Source organism: Alligator mississippiensis, chromosome 1, assembly GCF_030867095.1.
Source record: "Alligator mississippiensis isolate rAllMis1 chromosome 1, rAllMis1, whole genome shotgun sequence".
Classification (NCBI taxonomy): domain Eukaryota; kingdom Metazoa; phylum Chordata; order Crocodylia; family Alligatoridae; genus Alligator; species Alligator mississippiensis.
This window is the reverse complement of record NC_081824.1, coordinates 219,069,648-219,090,251: the sequence shown is the minus strand read 5'-3', so window position 1 is coordinate 219,090,251 and position 20,604 is coordinate 219,069,648. Positions and strand designations below refer to the sequence as shown.

General features: G+C 39.8%; 1 protein-coding gene across 3 annotated transcripts in view; it reads left to right on the top strand.

The window, feature by feature from the left end:
* The window catches only part of MACROD2 (mono-ADP ribosylhydrolase 2), a 1,573,191-nt gene that overhangs the window by 1,463,206 nt on the left and 89,381 nt on the right, over nucleotides 1–20,604 (top strand). For all 3 annotated transcript variants that reach the window (XM_059720129.1, XM_006260833.4, XM_059720128.1), the window contains 2 exons: nucleotides 3,443–3,526; nucleotides 19,848–19,910. In XM_059720129.1, coding sequence (XP_059576112.1) covers nucleotides 3,443–3,526; nucleotides 19,848–19,910 — 147 coding nt within the window. The remainder of the gene's footprint in view (nucleotides 1–3,442; nucleotides 3,527–19,847; nucleotides 19,911–20,604) is intronic.

Here is a 20,604-nt window from a genome sequence, read left to right as displayed (position 1 = left end):
CTCCGGTGCCCAGGGGCCAATTCATTTCTGTCTCCCCCCACCCCCCTGGCCCTTTGCACCGGGAACTCCTCTGCTCCCTCCCCAACCCTGTTTGGTTACCTGTTTTGGCCAGGAAGAAAATGAAAGTCCCGGCACACTGGACACAAGGGAAGGGGTAGCAGCTGGAATTCCTGGCCAGAACAGATGGGGAATGGTGGAAGACCAATTTGTTGCTTAACCCACCTGCCAACCCGTGGGGCAGGCAGGCGGGTTAAACAACAAATGCAGCTTCCACCCACATGATAAGAACTCTGAAGGGCCCAGCCAGCGCCCCCCCCCAGCTGGTGCCCAGGGGCTATGGCTGCCCCCCCGTCAGTCTGTCACTGGGTGACAAAGATTCCTGGGATCAGGGTGTGACTTCAGCACCCCCTTGATAGCTAGTACCCCACTTGCCCTTCCTAGTTTTGCTACTGCATGTGTATTATAATGTGAATACAATGTGTGTAATAGCAGGAGGAACCAGGGAGTAGAGCTATACAGCTGTATTGATTGTTGATGTGGACTGTAACTCCCAGAAACCCTCAGGGACTGGAGGGGTGGGGGGGAAGCAAAAGAAAAAGGAAGAGGAAGTATGAGGCTATAGTAAGGGGAAGAGAGAGGAACAAGCAGGTGCAACCTGGTCAGCCATACACATAAGAGTGCACAGTGGAGCTGGAGATCTCACTGGCTCCATCAGCCAGGACTGTGGACTGAAGTAGCTGGACTCAGATTTGAGGGCAACTGCAAGCTGCTGTTTGAGTGCTCTAGGGACCAAAGGCTTGTTTGAGGACACCTCTGGAGGTGTGTGGGAAAATTAAAATGTTGAACATATGTTACCACAATGTTAATATTTCTTTACCTGTTACCCGTCTTTGACCTGTTGGCTTGTGACCCTAACCCCTATATAAAAGTTAGAACTCTCCCTTGCTTCATGTGCCAGTTTCTGGGGCTGCAGGGGTGACAATAAGTTCTAGTATCATAAAAAGTGATTAATTGAAGCCCTTTACTGTAACAAAGTGAGACCAAGGGTTTCTGATTTTTTGTAGGCCAAGGTGACAGGGGCTAATTGTGGTGGCATCAGGACATAATCAGTAACATTGTGTAGTTTCAAATGTTTAGATTTCTCATGAGTTTCAACTTTGCTTTGGGTTCCTGTAGTTCTAATGGCTAAATTTCTTATTTTCAACTAACTACACTGTTCTTATACCTATTTTTACCGTTAAACTGTTTGACACATGGTTTACTCTTAGCCTAGCATCATGTTAACAGTGGTGCAGAATTGCCTGAATACGGGTGTCAGCCTCCCTATCACTTCAGCTGCCTCCCAATTTTCAGCTGTTGCAAAGCTCAGAAAGCTTGTTTGGATCTTCCATGGCCCTCTTCATGTAGCAGATGGCTTATAGTGAGATGGCTTTCAGGATCCAATCAACACCTCCCCACCTTCTTCAAGACTTCAGAAGTATGATCACCTTGAACATGTATATACTGAATTGCTAGCCTCCAAAAATTGAATGCGACTGTTTTTTCCCTGTGGCCTTATTTAGGCTCACTGTAGTTAGCCTAAGAAGGTTACCAGCAGCTTCAGGGTAGATGGATCCTAAGAAACTTTAAGGGCTGATTGTAAGAGGCAGAAGCCCATGACTGTCAAATAAGACTGACAAGAGACTGAAGAGAGGTCTCCAGTAACACTTTTAAGGTCTATAGGAGAGATGTAGCATCACCAGTCTGCTGGTATCCCTCCCTCTCCTCCTTTCTCTCTAAACCACACATACATTTTTCCCTTTCCTCAGTCCCAGCCTTTCTCCTCCTGCAGAAAAAGGCAACTTGCCCATCAGGGTTCTGAGAACTAAAGCAGACCAGGAAGGTATTTTTCTATTGCTGTTGACTAGACTCACACAAAGAACCTAGTTTTAATTGTCTTTACTTCTCTGTTCTCAAAACTTAAATCTACTAAAACAAAAGTGTTTGAAGAATTTTCTAATTAGCAAACCTGCTTTCATATAATGTGTCTTAATTTACAAATACCCTGCCTGATTAATTTCCATATTAGTCAACAACATTTCCTTTTTTTCTCCTATTAACAATCCGCCCTTGCAATCAGTTTTCGCTTTGAGGGCAATCTCTGTGAAGGGAAAGCCTCCAGCCATGATTTGATGCCTTACATTAAGGATATCAGAGATGACAAGTCAGTTTGATGTTGTTGGATAAATCTTCACAACTTTTAAAGCTTAATTGACTAATTTTAAGTCGTATACACCCTAGTTCTCTACTATTAAAACAAGTTCAGTACATCACTTTTTTTTTTTCCTTTCTGCTTCATTTTTTAGCTAAGTAGGAGTAAAAAAACAAAACAAAAATTCCGAAGAAACTAATACTGGCTGTATACAATGTTCATTTTTAGCAGTGGACATTTTTAAGGAATTTCTACTGTTAGAAATTGTTCTAAGAGTGGGAGCAACACAGGAGTTCAGTCCATATCCCATGCACCCATCTCCTGTTCTTCCTGCTTTCTCCAAACCAGGCATCAGCCTGGGGAAGCTGTTCCCTAGGCCAGGCAGTCTCTTGTATGGGGAAGAACCAAGAAGCATTGCCTCCTGCTTCCCTCCCCTCCCAAACTGATCCTGGAGGGAAGGGTAGCAGTGGCACAGTCTCTAGCCTGGGGTAGTCCCTACTCTCCACCTTTTCCCTCCAGAATGGGAGAAAGAAGTGTGCAAGTGTTCATTCTTGCAAGAGAAACTCTCACAAGGGATATCTTCCAGGTTGATACCTGGAAGATCTTCTCTCAGAAGGGGCATTTCACCCAGGAGAGTTTGAACAAATGCTTGTCATTCTGCCAGGAGAACAGTGATTCTCTTGGTAGAAATGTAATGTGTATACACAGCCACTATTTTGAACTCTGAACATTCATATTTCATGAAACCTTCGAAGTCAGTACCAAGTATCCACATCTACTCTGCTATCTAAATCAAGAATTTTAGGTCAATTTTCCTTTGTTAGTGCATCATATTGGTGAACGCAAAATTGAACTCAGAGCTAAAATTCAACTACTTCAACTTATTTCTCCACCACTTCATAATACAGTACAATACACATTGCTTAACAAAGCTACAAATTAAAACATTATTAAACTTTATAGGTCTGAAGAGATTAAGAGAGTGTGAAGAAGAGAGTCATTTAAATGAGCTTTATTCACTGCTCAGATATGAAAGATAGGTAAAGTTCAATTCAAGCCCAAAAGCCCCCATTATGTCCCTATTATGGCAGATGATGCAGTAATGAATCTTCATAATGCCAGCAAAGGCATTCCGCACTGACAGGGTTGTGGAGGTAAAATGTACTTATAGCTACAATATCTTGTATATTACTATTTAATGAAATAATTTAATTTGAAAATAACATATTTATTAAGCCTTTGTGTTTGCAGAGGGATTGGAACAAAAAGGCCAGCCTCCATCTCCAACAAAGTGCAAATCAAAGCAAGTGGAAGACCTACGGGACGATAAAGAGGGTAGGTGGTATTAAGGCTTTTCAGAGTCAGTCAGCAGTATTTTTTTATTGCAGGACAAAGATTTACTTTCAGTTAAGGTAAGCAGAATAGAGTGTGAGAAGGTGCTCTCCAGCAGTGGCCATGAAGGCCTGGAGTCCCTGCAGCCCTCCTTTTGTGGACAATCACCCCTTTACTCACCTGCCATGCAACGATGTCTATTACTTTTATGCTGGAGGCTGCCCCACGGCTTCCCAAATTGCTATCTCAAATGACCACCAGGTGCCCATGGTCACTGCTTTGTGTGCTAATCAAGTGGCTCCATTCCTCCCCTACACCATGCCTCAGAGATGGCATCTATTGATCTCTTCCACTTAGCCCCTTCTCTGGACTCTCTGTGGTCACACACTCTCAGTCCCTCAGTCTGGACTCTAGACCCCTCATTGAGTCCCTAGGAACCTCCTTCTCTCCCCTTAATTCTTCTCCAAACCTCCAGGCTGCTTCTTGCTTTACTTTCCTAGCTGACCTTCTGAAGTTGCAGCCATCCTGATGAGGTTCTCTTAGCAGACTCCAAGATATTACTGCTGGCTCCACTGAGATCTGGGCTTATATCCTACCTAACCCCAGCCTTCCTCCAGTGTCAGATGACTCTATAATCAACCTTGGCCGCACCTGCAGGCTGCCCCAGCACTAGCTTGCCTGCTTCTTAAAGTGGGAGAAGCACAAAGCTTCCTGCCAGACGCAATAATTTTCTTTTAAAATATTCCCAATGTCTGTATTTATTGTGCAAGTATGTTTTAGCTTAGAAACTGGGAGTGAATTCTGCTACAGTTATATTTTATATCAAAGGAGATTCAAAATTAGGAATGATATGCTGATGTAATAATCTATTTATTATTGTTGCTATAAATGAAATAAATGCCCATAAAGTACTTTGATGGGGTGCAACTGATGATATCAAAAGTAATATACATTGCATAATGAAACAGTCAATGTCTGGTGAAGTTAAATGATCAAGTAAATCTGCTGCCACTATCAACTGACACTGTGCAATAGCATTTTTTTCCCCTTTCTGGAACAGAACTTGGTATATAGGGGCATTTATACACATGCTCCAGGAGTTGCAGGGGGAGGGGGCATTTTAATTAGAATGGGTCTCAGAGCTGCTCTAATTAAAAGTACCTGGAGTGTCACATATATCAGCATCCCCAAGCTGAAAAATGGTAGTGGGGGAGCTTTAACTTAATCTCATCAAACAAGCTTTAGTTAAAATGCCCTTGCTGCCATTTTTCAGTGTGGAGACACTGATACATGTGATGCTGGAGTCTGCTGGAGCATGGCAATTACCACGTTTGATTAATTACCAGCAGAAATGATTAATTACCAGCAGACTCGATCAATCAGCCTCCCTGCATGGGTATAGGGGTCCTATGTTTACAATGTATTTATGTAGTGCATGACCCCATGTAAGGAACATTCTTACCCAACTACTTAACTCCATCCAAGTCAGAAAAGGACTATTCTTATGTACTCTGCTGAACAGATATACTTTTCTAACTAGAATCTATGTAGGGAAGCTAATCTATGGGTGCAGAAGCAGTGTATTGTACTAAAAAGTGAAATCATTCTGGTGCTGGATCAAATTAAAATAATTTTAAATGAATTGGAATCTCATTGGTAGAATTGTAAAGTCATATTAGAGTTCAAAGAGGTTTATTAGTACATTTTTAGAGTGCAGATTTGTATGTTGTTTTGAGACGTGTGCCTCCACAAAATGTTTGTTAGCACAAGGCCTGATAGTGATATAATTCATAAGGGGAGCCTTGATCATTTATTTTTTAGACAGTTTCTTGCCATAAAATACCTTTCACCCAAAGTTCCCAAAAGAACATGTTTAAGTCTCCACCTAAGCATGTCATTACATAATATTCATCATTTTGACTTAGTGCTGTGACTAGTGCTCCTAAAATACTGGTGGTATGGCATGAGTTATAAAGACCAGAAAAATGAAAACATCCATCACATTAAGTAACTGTGAGTAACATCCTATCACTAACCTTGTGATTGTTTGTTAATGGCAAGTACTTAGAAAATGGAAGTTATTATCTTCAAGGTGTGGAGGGACTCAAGAAATCTTTTCCAGCCTTCTTTCTCATTAACTATATATTGCCGAATTGAACCCACCTCAAAAATCAAATAGCAATTTCATCTGTAGATTATCATTTCATTAGAGAATCTCCACAATGACAAAATAAAGATGCCCATTTAGCTGCTGGTTGCATGCTGTGGAAGATCATAGATAATTGAAGGCTGATGATATCATTTTCTCTAATGAGGATAAACAACAATCATTATAATGGCTGTTATTAAGGTGGGTTTTTTTTATTTTGGAAGCCTCTAGAAACTAGCTTTGCCTTAGGGCCCTGCTACATCTTCAAACTAAAACCAGACAAAAAACAGTTATAGAGCTGTTACACATTTTCAAGCACTAACTTTATAGTTGGTTGGCTCTTTTTATAGCTGAATAGTCATTTTTATTGTGTAATAATTACTGTGCATGTGTGGCTGGTCTATATTTATTGCACAATTAGCTAGTTAATTGCATAATATATGTAAGGTGTAGCAGAAGTCCCAGGCACTAAAAATAAAGAAGAAACTGGATGCTGTAAACCCACAGGGTTCTCCTTTAATTGACAAAAGTGCTGACATTATTCCTTTAACTACTTCTACATTGTGGCCTCCCAGTTTTACTATTCCTGTTAATGTGTCTTTGTGACCTAGAGTTTGCTTTGTAGAGTACAAACAAATGTATTGAAAGGATGAAGTAAATAGCATGGCAATGGAATGATTACTTTACCTTGAAGTATAAAATACCTGGACTCCTTGAATTTGATGCCATCCAGTGGATTTTGCTGATGCAGAATTGAGGCCTGTAATACATAATCACTGCTGCAGAATTTAATCTATTTGGTGACAGAATTCTCTTTTCCTTAGGCAGAAATCAGGTCTGTAATGCATAGGGTTGAAAGTCTAAATTTAGACTCGAGAGGCCTTGTGATGGAAAAAAGTAATTAAAGCATCCACTGAGGGGAAAAAAGGGTTTGGATCAGATTCCTGTAGAATTACCTTTGCCTTAGTTTTCAAAAGGCATCAGGCAATTAGGCCCTAGATACTGAATTCCTATAAAGTTGCAAAGTGGCCAGATTCTAATGTAATGCACCTGTGAGCCATTTCAATTTAAGTATATGGGATTTGCACACATTTATCTGAGAACAGGATTTAGCCCCAGATAAATGTTGTCCTAATTATTACCTAGACTGTAGTTTCTAACTAACTAAAAGACCTCATGCACCACCCTTGCAGATGAAAAAGATGTGAATACATACCATTGCATTATCCGGGGGGGGGAGAGGGGGTGTGTGTGTGTGTGTGTGTGAGCGAGAGCGAGAGCGAGCGAGCTTACCTTCAATACCAACCTCTCTGTTTGGGGTTGACTTTAGGAAGGTTACCTTACAGTAAAGCCCAAGTTCACTGGCTTTAACATATTTTTACTTTAGGAGATTGTGGACATATTTTACCTGAATAGTATTTTAACTGTAAGGGTAAGCCTAAAAGCACATTCATTAAATATTAACAACATAATATTTTTTCCCCAGCATGGCATCGTTAGTAATAATAAAAAAGCTTAGAGAAATTACAAGAAGAATGTAGAGTTGTCCTATATTAGCTGAAGTGTCTCTTTAAAATGTAAGTGAGAATATGTGAAGAGAACCTAACCTAGTCTATTAACAACCTTCTGCTACCCTAACTCACTCCTGGATCTTAAAATACTATTCTGAGCACAGTAATATCTCAGCAGTGTTATTTTTCTACCACATGCCCAGCTGCTTTGTTGGTTTGAGATGAAGTAGTAATATCTCTACAGCATGGCTAACATCTCTCCAGAAGATCCTTGAAGGTTGATTCCTATTTTTCTATTTCCTCTACAACCAAGGAATGTCAGATATGTAGCTTTGTGTAGGGGGTTTGTTTTCCAGTAAGTGACAATAAATGCTTGACATGTTAATGAAAGCAATTTAATATGGAGTTTCTAAAGTATGAATGGTCTCTGTTATTAAACTAGTTATTATATTGTTCTCTGTATTTGAACCAATGGGTGATAAAGCTAGTGTGAATTGCAGATCATATTTTGCTATTGGCTGTTTATTGTATTCTATGGGTGTTATGAGGTAGTATTGAATATTATCTGGAAGGAAATAGAGAAAAGAAACATTCTCTCCCCCCCAAAGGTTCCTGTAGTATTTCAGATAATACATTTGCAAACAGGATAATTTTGTAAAGTGTTCTGGGTGGGTGGAATCAACTAGATATAATTTTGATTTTAGTATCACTCACATTCACTATATGGTTGATTGGTTATAAAAAACCTAAGGGGTGAAAAAGTCAAACTAGGTATATTCTACCTTAATGTCTGGAAAATTCTCAGATTTTTAAATAGACATTGTAGACAATGCAGGTAGTGAAAATCAAAGTTAACTTGCAGACACAGGAGTCTTTTGCTGTACTTATTTGGAAATAATTAAAGCTTAAAAGTACACCTGTCCAAAGCATGTTACTACATAACTGTCTCCAGTCAATACACACATTTCAGGTCAGATGCTCCCATCGCTGTCATTCCTACTAAGTAAAACCAGAGCTAAAAACCCCTCTACAGCTCTTCACTAACCCTCCTTTTGCCTCAGGTATTTACTGAGTAGGGTGACATAACAGGTACTTCTGGAACTATAAGGTAGATCAATTACTCATTACCTCCTTCTGAAATCTCTTAGGGAAACAGAAGAAAGCCACTGGAGCACAGCACCATCCACTTCTTTCAGAGGCTATAGATATGTTACCATCATATAGTATCAAAGGAAATTGATAACTCTAACAACATCAAGTTGGTCACTTAAATCTTTCTCCATCACCAGGAGATGATTCACCCATGTTATCAGCACCATTTCTATGCCTTCCTCTAGTTAGCATCCTGACAGCACAATCAGGGCATTTGAAAGCATGCAGATGCCCTACATATTGTCCCGCCACAGCTTATACCATAAACGTCACCAGAAATGGAACCCTACTCCAGTGGCACGGACACTGGGATGAGCGAGTGGAAGTCGAGAGATCAAGAGTTCAGTGATAGCAGAAATGCTTGTAGTGCAGCTGTGTTAGGTTCCAATAAATCTGTAAATTCTGCTAAACACCTTGTCACAAAGATACAAGAAAGGAAAGGACCAAAAATGGAAGAGTAGATTTCATTCCATAAAAAGAAAGTTTATTAGCATCAAGAGATTTTCTTTTCATCAGGCCTCCCACACCTGTGTGGAGGCAGTTTGTGGGAATTGTGCCCCTAGATCAAATTTGTCTGTTTTCTGTTCACCTGACTGGAAAAGTTTGCTAGATGACCCAAGCCCAGAGGTCAGGATGAACACAAATCTTCTTAAAAGCAGTAAGCAGAGAGGTGTATTCTTTTGCCTGAAAGGGTCATCAGATTACAAACCTCTTAGCTTTCAAGTGCAGCCTCAACTATCTGAAATATTATTCAGCAAATAGGCAGGGATCTAAGCTCACCTATGGATGTATGTTCTTACTGCTCAGACCAGGCATATCTCCTTTTACTTTGAAGATACAGAAAGTTGAGACAGAGTGCAGTTATAGATCATCTTGTTAGTTCTTTGGGTTTAATGTGTCTGATACCCAGATAATGTTATTCTAGTAAAATAGTTGTTACCAGTGACTTCAAACCTTTTTATCTCCAAAGGAAGAATTTTGATTGTACAAAGATCGAGAGTTTCTTCACATAACAATCTGGGGGTTGGGCTTCAACCTATAATTACACTGGGCGGACTGAAGTTTAGGGGGATTGTATGAAGTGTCTTGTAAACCATCCCATAGATAAGCATATTCTCAGAAATGGATTTCTTTTCTTAGCAGTCTCTCAGTTATGGAGTAACAGCTCAATTTGCCTTCTTCCTATTTGCTTCATCTGTTAAGAGATGCAGTCTGGTTACTGTTTCTTTCACTCTAATTCCTGACTCTAAGCACTTAGGCACATGCTTAGATATTTGTAATCCCATCCCTATACAGTTGAACCCTTAAGAAAGTGCTTAATTCTCACTGAAGGATTTGTTATTTAAGTGCTTTGTTGAATGGCAGCCTTAAAGTTCATGTAGCAGCTATTGTCACCTAGCATTCTCCAGTAGCAGGAACATCAGTGTTCATTAACTCTGTCAAACACCTCATTAAAAGCCTTGTAATTCTATTCCCAGGTAGTTATCCCTCTTTCTTAAGAATTAGATCTAGTGTTAACTGGTCTCACGGGGCACTTTTACATGTGCTCTGGAGGTGGGGTGGTGGAGGTGCTTTAATTAGCCTCTTAGAGTGGCTCCAAGAGCTGCTCTAATTACAGTGCTGCTGGGTCTTGTGTATCAGTGTCCCCATGCTTATAAATGGCCATGGGGATGCTTGAACTACAGCTTGTTCAATGAGCTTTAGTTCAAGTGCCCCTGCCTCCATTTTTAAGCACAGGGACGCTGATACACAAGATGCAGGAGGCTGCTGGAGCGCGGTAATTGAAGACAGAGTAATTGAGTCTGCTCCAATATGCTGGAATTCTAGCATGTCAGAGCAGCCTCTGTGCTTGTGTATAGGTGCCCACACATTCGCCTTCTGATAAAGTTTCCAAGTGTCCTGCAATTTATAGCAAATGACTGTTTTGCCATTTGAGTTGAGAAGTAGCAGTTATATCCCACTATCACATCCCACAGGGCAATAATACTCTGCTGTAAACCTCAACTCCAGTCATGATCATTCAAATGAACACATGGGCACATAATTATAATAGAAAACCATATAGCCACTCATTCAGCTTTGAGGCCAGATACAGATATTACACTTTTACCTGCATAAGTGATTGGAAACTGGTCTATACCCAGAACAGAACAGAAGTTTGGCATGCACAGGCTGGTTTAAAAATGGTAGAACCCATTTGCCATTCTAAAATTTGCCCCCTGCCACTAAAGAATGAATGTGTGTGCTGTTTGCTACCAACCTAAACTATACCGCCTACAGAAAACTATGTAACTTAGATTGATTCTGCCTCAGGCTTTTTGAATTGTACCTAACCTCAAAGTGCTAGCACTTACTCAAATTGTTTAGCAGTTAAATTTTAGACTGTCCTCCATTCCTTTTTACCACTGAACCAAATCATTCCTTTTAAATAAGTTGTATTGCATATGTCCTCTGAAAAGATCATTTGAAATTAAGATAAAGCAGTGCAGAAAGATTTCTTTCAGGAATAAAAATGATCAAACATGGTGGTGAGCCTTTTCTTCCTAATACAGATTAGTTATAATTAAGGAGGTGCTATTAACCCCTTTCTAGTTTGGTTCATGGCTTCTTACTTTCTTTTCTTTTTTTTTCCCTAAATCTGTTCTCTGTTTTGACTGATGACAGTGTTCAGGATATCAGATGAATTTGTGTTTCATTTCACTGGAAAAAAATAGACAGTGTCTTCTACTGTCTCCAAAGTGGAGACAATCTCTTTAATGGTTCCTTAAAGATATGTTTACTATGTTGGTGTGGCTACTAGAATTTCATTAATTTGCTGCATAATCATCACACACAGCTAGAAAACAAGCTTTGAAAATAAATATTTTCACCTAGTGATCAACTCAGTACCAAATGCGCTCTTACCAAGTTTGCACAATTATTTTTATATAATTGTATGTGCAAATTTATCTGTTATCAGGTAAACGGCAGAAGTTCCTGTTTTCACTCTAAATAATTTTTAAATTGATCTTCAATCTATTGAGATGAAATAAGTTTCAAAGTACTAAGTCACTAAGGGCCTTGATACATGGTAAATTTAGGTCTTTACCCCTGGACTGGCTGCAACCTTGACACTTTTTAAGTGGTTTAAAGCACTTGTTATTCACTTTAAAATTATGCCACTCCAGGGCAGGATTATTTTCAATCCACCTAATTTTCTTCCTGTTCCACTACCATGGCGATGGCCATGTCTCACAAATATTCTGCCCAAGTTGAAGTCCTCCAGTATCCCAGAATGCAGTGGCCCCCTCCTGAGTCAAGGTAAGTGGGGATGCCAGAGCTCAGTGGGGCTGGGCATGGCAACTTGGCCACTGGGGATGTTGGGCTGAGGCAGCCCTGGAGCACCTGGTGGTTGCAGTGCCTTCCACTGCCACTCATTCTGGCTCTGCTCCCACTAGTGGCGCTATCAGGGTCTAGCTCCAGGGAAAAAAAGGATCAGGCCCTTCAGAGCTTAGGCAGCACCCAGCCAACAGTGGCACAGGGGAAAAGCTGCCAGCTGGCCAGGCACTACCTGTGCTCTGAGGGGCCCAGTCCTTTTTTTTCTACCTCCCACACCTGGCAGAGCAAGAGGATCCTGCCCCATCCTTTCCCATACAAATGCATGGAGCTGGGCACATCCTACCCAGCCACAGTGCAGCCCCAGTCTGCTGGGAAGCAGGAAGCACAGGGGGAATTTCCACCCCCTGCTTGCTGCTACCTAGGAGACCCAAGCTGCCTGTGGCTGGGCAGGGTGTCCCCAGCTCCCTGTACATGGGGATGGAAGGACCAGCTTGCTGCTCCTGCTGGGCAGAATAAGTGACTTTAGGGCCACAGCAACCACGGGGGGGGGGAAGGGAGGGGAAGAAGGAAATGCCTTCTTCCCATGCATGCAGCCAGGGACACCCTGCCTGGCTGGAGCAGAACCTAGGTCTCCCAGGGACCAGCAAGCTGGGGTGGCAGGGGGCACAGAACTCCTTCCTCCACTTCCTCCCACACGTGCAAGGAGGCCAGGGAGCTTCCCTGGGGCTCTTTGGTCTCACTGAAACTGACAGTAGCTTTGCACTGAGAGCAGGGCTATCAAGCTTGAGACCCGGCAGCCCTGCTCTCAGCAGAAAGCCACCACAGCTTGACAAGACCAGACAGCCCTAGGGAAGCAGCTTGGTTTGGTCAAACTGTGACAGCTCTGTGCTGAGAGCAGAGCTGCCAGCCCCACTCCCAGTGCGGAGCCACTGTGTCAATTTCAGCAAGACCAGAGAGCTCCAGAGAAGTGGCTTCCCTGGGTCTCGCTGCTTTCGCTGCAGCTGACACAGTGGTGGGCCCTCTCTCTGGCTGGCAGGAGCAGTGAGTGGGTCCTGCTCCTAGTTCTGCCCCTGCTCAGCAAGCCTCTAGTGGTAAGTCACAGCTGTGACAGTCAGAGAAGGTTTTTTGTTTATCGTGTGCCTGTTCCACTAAGCCAAGCAACACTAAGCTGATTAACATTTGTTCAGCTTACACCCTAAGGTCTAGCAAGGCCCTTTGCTAGAAAGCAAGCTTTGAAAATGAATCTCTTTTTCATGTAGCCCATTACCAGCCCATTACCAAGTCCCCTGTATGATTTTTATAGAAGAGTGTGTGTGTGTGTGCGTGCGTGCGTGCATGCGCGCATGTGTACACGCGCATCTTTTATCTGGTAAATAGCTGAAATTCCTATCTTCACTCAAAATAATTTTTAAATTGATTTTCCACCTATTGCGATGAAATAAAGTGCAAAAGTACTAAGTCACGAAAGTGACTCATATAGTGTTGTCAGAGAGGAATTATATGCAGTGACAAACCAATGTACCTCCAGGGTACACATCTGTCAAGGAACTCATTTCACATTTCTATCCATTATGTGAATAACAATAAGCTACCATGATCACTCAAACTGAGTGCAGAGAAGAGTGGAAGCCCCAATGCTTATGAAATTTTAACGCAACAAATGCTTTAAGTGGTAATGCATACATTTAGTGAATGTTGTCCTGTTGGGGTTCTTTTATTTTTTTATTAGGTAGGTCATACTGCTTTTAACAAAACTAATCTTATGTGTTGCTTTCTCCAACTTTCTCTTCTTCCTGTTACATTCCTGTACCCACATGATTGCAGCACTGTACACAAACAATGATAGTATAGCATTGGAGCTTTTTTTTTTAGTGCAGCTCAGAAAGGAAACTGTCTTCTGCTTATTAACTGGGCATTGTTAACAATATACTACCTACTTCATCACAATAACACACTGTATTATGTACTCATGAATAATGGATCAATTGGTACAGTAAACACAAAACCAAAGATCCTGAAGAAACAATTCTGATTGTTCCTGAACTGAAACACATCTTTCTTTCCCGCTTTCTTTCTGAGGCAGCATTGCCTAAAGGAACAGGCACAGTGTTGGGAATCAGGAAGTATTCAGTTCTTTTCTTATCTCTGCCATTGACTTGTTGTTTGTCCTTAATTAGGTTAGTTCACTTGAGATTTTTTTAATACTGAGAAGACAATAATATTCCCTATACAGCACTTTGTTCTGTAGAATTCAAAGTACTCTACCAAGGTTTGTATTATCATTTCCATCATCTACATGAGGGTGACATGCAGAGAGTCTAAGGCTCAATTTTCAGAAGTGTCTGCTAATTTTGGGCACCCCAGTTCTTGAGGATTCCATCCGAGACATTTATGCCTTTAATTTCATTTCTTCTAAATAGTAAGAAATGTAGTTAAAATCAGTAGGATTGGACTGATCAGCATCTTCAGAAATCAAGATTTGTGTGTCTGAGTCAGAAACCCGTAAACCAGAATATTCAAATTTAGTGTACATTTGTGAAATCATTGGTCCCACCAATTTGCTCAGAGTCATAAAGTGAGTCAGCAGCAGATCTGAGAATACAACTTGTATCTTGTGCCCAGTCTGTCGGATGACAATATCTCTTCTAACACAAATTCACGTTTCAAGTGTTGTGAGGTTCTAGAGACTCTTAAAGTCCCTTCCAATCCTAATCAGGGCCTAATCCAAAGACCATTAAAGCCAGAAGGGATAACACATGATGTCTTTAATGAGGTTCTGATGAAGCTCTTCAGCTTTGCTTAGTACTTGGACTAAGCAAGGGCAAAGCAGTTCTTTTTAATTGTGAAATTATGCTCATATAGATCAGTTTTATATCTTCTACACAGCACTTTACAATCATTCACTAAAGCCTTATATAAAAATGAGAAGCTAACTAACTGGTACTTAACTAGCTGGCTTGGCAAATTGATAGCAGTGTGTTAAATTCTGCTTCTTCACTGAGGTAAATTGTTAAAACAGCAAGCAGGGAATAAGTCTCATAACTCCATTATGCAATTACTGATGCTTAATTCTTTCCTAACCCCAGTTAAAGTTTACCCCATAGGGTTACACACAAGTGGTGATTAAGACTGACCTAAATCATAATTTAATTAAAGAAATTAAAATGCAGACTGAAAATGCAACCTCAGGCCACTACCCTAATGATTAACTTCAATGCAGTTGTAGTTCTACAATAACAGGGCTTTTGTGTCTGTATATATGTAGGCTTTGTTTAATTTCTGATATGTTTTTACTACCTGAGTACTCTGAAATCAAATGCCACCTTTAATCTTGATCCTGCAGCCATTTATGATTATGCTTTCCTTGTTGCAAGTGAATAGTTCTGTTCAAATGAATAGATCTAATCATACAGATGTAAATGGCCTATACTGTTACTTGACTTATCAGTTATTTCCCCTGTGCTCTCCCAGGAGGACCATATCATTATCCTCATCCTATCATTGTTGTGCTATAAGAAGGTCATTTGTAATTGTATTGTTTCTTATGGGCCAAAGCTTGGCATACCATGTATGAATGCATTCCCGAGAAAAATAGGGCCCAACTCAGGACAGCACATATATTATCAGATGGTCATAACATTTCTGGCTGGAAAACCATAGGGAACATACAGGGATTTCATTTCAGGTACTATGCCAGGGCATAATCTAGTATAATTCAATGTCTAGATATGTGATACATATACTTGTGAGAAATTTCTATGAGTAACATATGACCCCTACAGTAGCCCATTGTGCACTTTATTTCTACTTGAAGAAGAGGTAGATTTTTTAAAAGAAACTTTCCTTTGGTTGTTTACTGGCAAATGGTAGACAACATGAATGTTGCTATTGCAGGGTATTGATTTCCCATCTTTGAGGGATGGCAGTACGCCAATTTTCATTTGTCCAATGGAGATTCTCCTTTTCCCTTAGAAGTATGATACAATTTTGACTCTTTAAGCTCCTGTAGTTTTCTGGAAAAGATCATCCAGACAGTCCCTGGTAATTTTAGTGTTGCATTCTGACATCTTTTCCTAAGCTGAGTAGCCTGTTACTCCACAAGTGGTCCTACTGACTGTTTGTTAAGGAAGGTCCATGTTAGAAGAATACAAATATCAGCATTTGTCACTTATTGAGGCTGTGAAATAGGAGGATCCAAGTGGTCAAAAATAATATGTTTGACTTACCATATTTGCAATCAGACTAATACATTGGGTAGCGGTCTACCCATCTGCTAGCAGTTACAGAGACAATGAAACCCTGTCTCATGCAAGAGTTTGGAGAGCCTCTCCTCATTGTTTCTAGATTTCTTGTTTCATGCCCCTCCCATCTGATTGCTTGCTTGTTATCATATCATTTTGCTTCATTTTGGGACCACTATTGCACATTAAAACCCTCTGTAATACAAGGCAGACCTAACAAGTTCAGATTTGCCTATTTGTCTAGGTTGAGTGTGTATTGCCTCTTGCCCTTCCTGCCCATTGAAGGTTTTTAATAATCATGGTTTGGCCTGCTTATTACCCTCTCATCCACCTTATAAAATGAAGGTGTGTATCATCTTTGGAATGTTCTTACTGGCACCAAACAGATGGATGAGGAGAGAGAGCAAGCTCCTATCAGTTGCAAGTTTCGCAAAAGAAAACAAAAAATATTGCTAGAAGCCTGTATTACTGTGACTGATGTGCTTATTTTGTCTGTACCATGCTACTGTAGCTCAGAAACTCCTGTTTTTTCACTTGCCTGCCATTCTGTGGGAAAAGAAACAGATGTTCCCATTTGTCTTTTGATGTGGCTCAAAACCATTTACATTTGCTGGCCTAAAATGACACAATGCGTCATACACCACTCTTTTCTATCATCTATAGATTGAATGACAGATTGCTACTCAATCACTAGGATAATGGAAAAGGAGATATTGTGAGGACAGTTGTCACCTGTAGGAAATACAATTGCCAGCTGCTGCTGTACTGGAAAGAGAAGGATGGTACTGTAGAAACTATGCAAAGAAATAGCGTATTTTTATTATTACTAGTGTCATAGGAAAGACTCCTGGGGAATGAATTGGATCTATTGGAGAGAGAATATAAATATGAGAAAGAGATAGCCACTACCCCCTTAACCCATGTTCTTGCCTCTTTGCTTCAAATAAATGTTATTTCAAATCTATTTGCTCTCCCGTCTTAATTGCGAACTTTTTCACCCTCCATGAAAACAAATGCAAGTCTCACTCCCCTAAAGGCATAACTCTCTAAGAATACTGGTTCCTGTGAATAAGATGGAATTGCTTTCTATAATTATCTGATTCAGAGATTTTGCTAGAAATGGGGAATGCAGGAAAGAGGTGTCCCGTTTACAGACCATTGAGGCCCATTGGGGCAGTGAAGGCAGGGCTCCATTGTTTCTTTAACTCTGGAATGAGTCAGATATGATGTGGTCAGCAGCGTGCTCCAGCCACCTTTAATACCCCATTAGCTCCTGGTACCCATTGGATAGAAGGCTGGGTGGGCCTCAGTGCTGCATACCATCCATCTAAAATCTCTTATAGTCTTCTATCTTGAAAGAACAAAATAAAATACGAATTTCTCATATATTTCTGATTGTCTTTGCATGTAACATGAATTAAATATGTAGTACTTTATTCCCCATTATATTACTCCTATGTAAGAGGTCAGTATTTCTCCATAGAATTACCAGCTTAAAGTAGCATACTAATGAATCCAGCACAGATTATTTAAAAACTTGCTATTTTAATATGACTTTTCACTGAGAACTTGTGTTTTTAAGAAACTGAATAACTTGGAATCAGATTATGAAAATACTTGATTTAAATTTAAAAAATATTGTTATATTGGCACTTGTTTTTTTCTGGATGTAGAAACAAGTATTGGCAAAATTGCTGTTATTTTGGTGACAATAATTTAGATGCAAAAATTATTCCCAGCAATAAATATCAGTAGTTCCTATTAAGGCCTGACCTGCTTTTTTCTGAATGTAATTGCAAAACTGAATACAATTTAGTTAACATTTAGTAACACAGTGGTCACAGTGAAATCCTGCCTTTTGCTTAGTTATGGAACTGAAAATAATTCTATAGATATTATTTTTAATTACTTGCAATGGATAATCATAAGGATTTCACTAGTGACTATTTAAATAGTTTTACCATATATCTTGAATATGTGGTTTCAAACCACAGTACTTGAACTAAAACAACCTTATGTTCCTGAAGAATATGCCATAGCATCAAAGCATTCTCCTCTAGCATATTAGCTATTTGCTGCAGGCCTTGCAAAATAACAGTTTACATTCTAGTGTGTCTAACTTCCCATTTGTGTGTGCACCCCATACTGTAACTGGACAGGCAGGTTGATAAATAAAATGCTGGTCTTATCAAATGCTTCTGGTCATCCATGTAATGTGATTTTTACAGGTTAAAGCCCACTCATGCGCTAAGAAATTATTATAGCTATTCATCCATTTAGGCCTGTAAAAATCAGTATGAACATTTACAGCCCAGCTATAGGGTTAGTTTCTCAGCTGATGTAAATCAGTACAGCTCTATGGATCCCAGTGCAACTGTGCTGATTTATACCTGCTGAGACTCTGCCCCAGATGTCTCAGATAGTGTGTAAAATACATGCTAATCTGATCGGCTAAGGATGTAACTGTATGTGCTGTGGCTCAGAATGAGAATGCTTCTACACTAGTTCCACCTGCTGGATTCTGAGATGTATTACCTGCCAAAAAACTAGGTAAGTAAAATGTCTGACTATTGAATAGATGTTAGTAAAATTAAATATACTACCACAAGATGCACAATATTTACTTATAAAAATGCACTCTTTTTAAGGTTGGTTTGTTTGTTTTTCTTCCATCAAGCTAGACACATTTCTGCTACTGCTCTTCTCCACAGCAGACCCCCCATATGTTAAAAAAAAGCCAGGTGGCTGAAATAGGGAATGACAACGCAGTGCAGTATATAAGTTGTGGTACTAAAAAAAAATCAGCTACCAGATAAGATCACAGCAGGAGGAGACAGCAAGATACATGTTTATGATTATCAAGCCTGTTTCAGGTCTGGGACATGAATTTCCTTTTTTATCAATCTCTATGCTCTGGAGTCAGTTCCTAGAATTCCTCATTATATCTGATACCTAATTGTTCCCTCTTAAAGCATTCTGTCACCATTCTGAAAAGAAACCGAATAACCGCACTGGTGATATTTGATGCAATATGTTACAGCTTAGCTTTTAGGATTAAACTGAGTCTAAAATAGGGTTCTCTGTTGTTGAAAACACAGATTGCCTTATTCATTCTTACTCAGTTCAGGCAGAAGGTCAAAGGAGCTTGGTACTGTGTCCATAGCCTCTCTCCTTGAATACCTTTCTCTGGGGTAACTTGTCATTTGGTACCTGCCTGCAGTCTAGGAGCTGGGTGGAGGAAGAATGGCTAATGAAAATTAATACAAAGCAGTGGAGAAAACAGGGTATGACTGCGAATGCAAAAAGATTGTAAAAACAAAACAAAACCCAGAAATCATTAAAGCACTAAAGCAATCTTGCTCTGGTTTGTTGGTTGGTTTCATTTTCCCCTTATATGCCTTCTTAGTCATTTGCCATGCATTTTTTATACTTTATGTGAAGTAGTGTCGAGGTTTTTGGTTTAAAAATAAAATTCTGACATCTGTTGCTACTACAGTCACCCTGCATAGCATTGCTTGCAATAGGTTGCTCAAATCTAAAATGTGGCTACTTCAAAGTGCTTGTATGAATGTTACTCCAGAAAAAAAGATCTTTTGAAAGTAAAAAGGTTTATAAAATAAGTAAAATAACAATCAATCAATAAGCATATGTATTGTGTATGTCGTATAAGTATAGATAACTTTGCTGAGCATTTAGATGTTTCCTGGGGTATGGAACAACTCTGCCTACTGCTTTAATCTGCCACCCAGTTTGAAATGTGACTCTTTTAAATGTAATATTTTTATGTTTGCAATTTTTCAAATTTCTTCTACCTTCACATTTCTCCTACTTTATTGTGGGGCCTTGTTGTAAATTAACAGTTTATGCTACATTGGTTACCATTAATATCAATGCTACTGTTACCAATAAAAAGATGTTTCATAAACAACTTTGCTGTGGCTTTTTTTTGATAGATGATAATGGCACAGAGGAGAAGCAGAGTACTGAAGAAACTGAAGGCCGGAGCCAAGAAGCAGGTTTGTGCTGAGTTTTTTCAAGCATTCTCCCAGGCTTTATCCACCTTGGTGAACAATAACCTTAGTCAATGCTATTGACTGAAAACGTTTGTAGGTTTTCACCAGATTAACTCAGGGCTTGTGCAGTTCTCCCATTGGAGACCACAGCTCCATTCATTATAAATGAATGAATGTATTGCAGTGCAGGAATGCAGGCTCCCCTGTTTAAGTTACCAGCTCCACATTCCCTCCTGAAAGTAGAATATATTTTGGTAATCCTTTAAGTAGAAAAAAATAATTTTCCATGCATATGTAGGTCCATGTGGCATTCTATAGGAGAGTAACATGGTAAAAATGAATTCAAGGGAACGAGGAGAGTACTCAGAATTTATCAAAAACTGCTCTTGAAAGATTTAATAGGGGTACCTCTAGATTTTAGTTATTGCCTGCAAACCTTGGAAAATTGGGTTAGGTTTTCCATTCAACCAGAAAGGAGCCACATGAGAAAATGAAAATTGGCAACTTAATTTCAGAATTCATACAGCTGTATATGCAAATGGAATGTTTACAAATTTGTGTTATGAATGAATCAGATCTTTTAAAATAAAATGACACTCAGTGTTTAAATTGGATTATCTGTGATTTTCTCTCCTTTTGATTATATTTTTTTACTCTAGAAAACACTATTAAAGTAGTGACAACAAGAATTAAACAT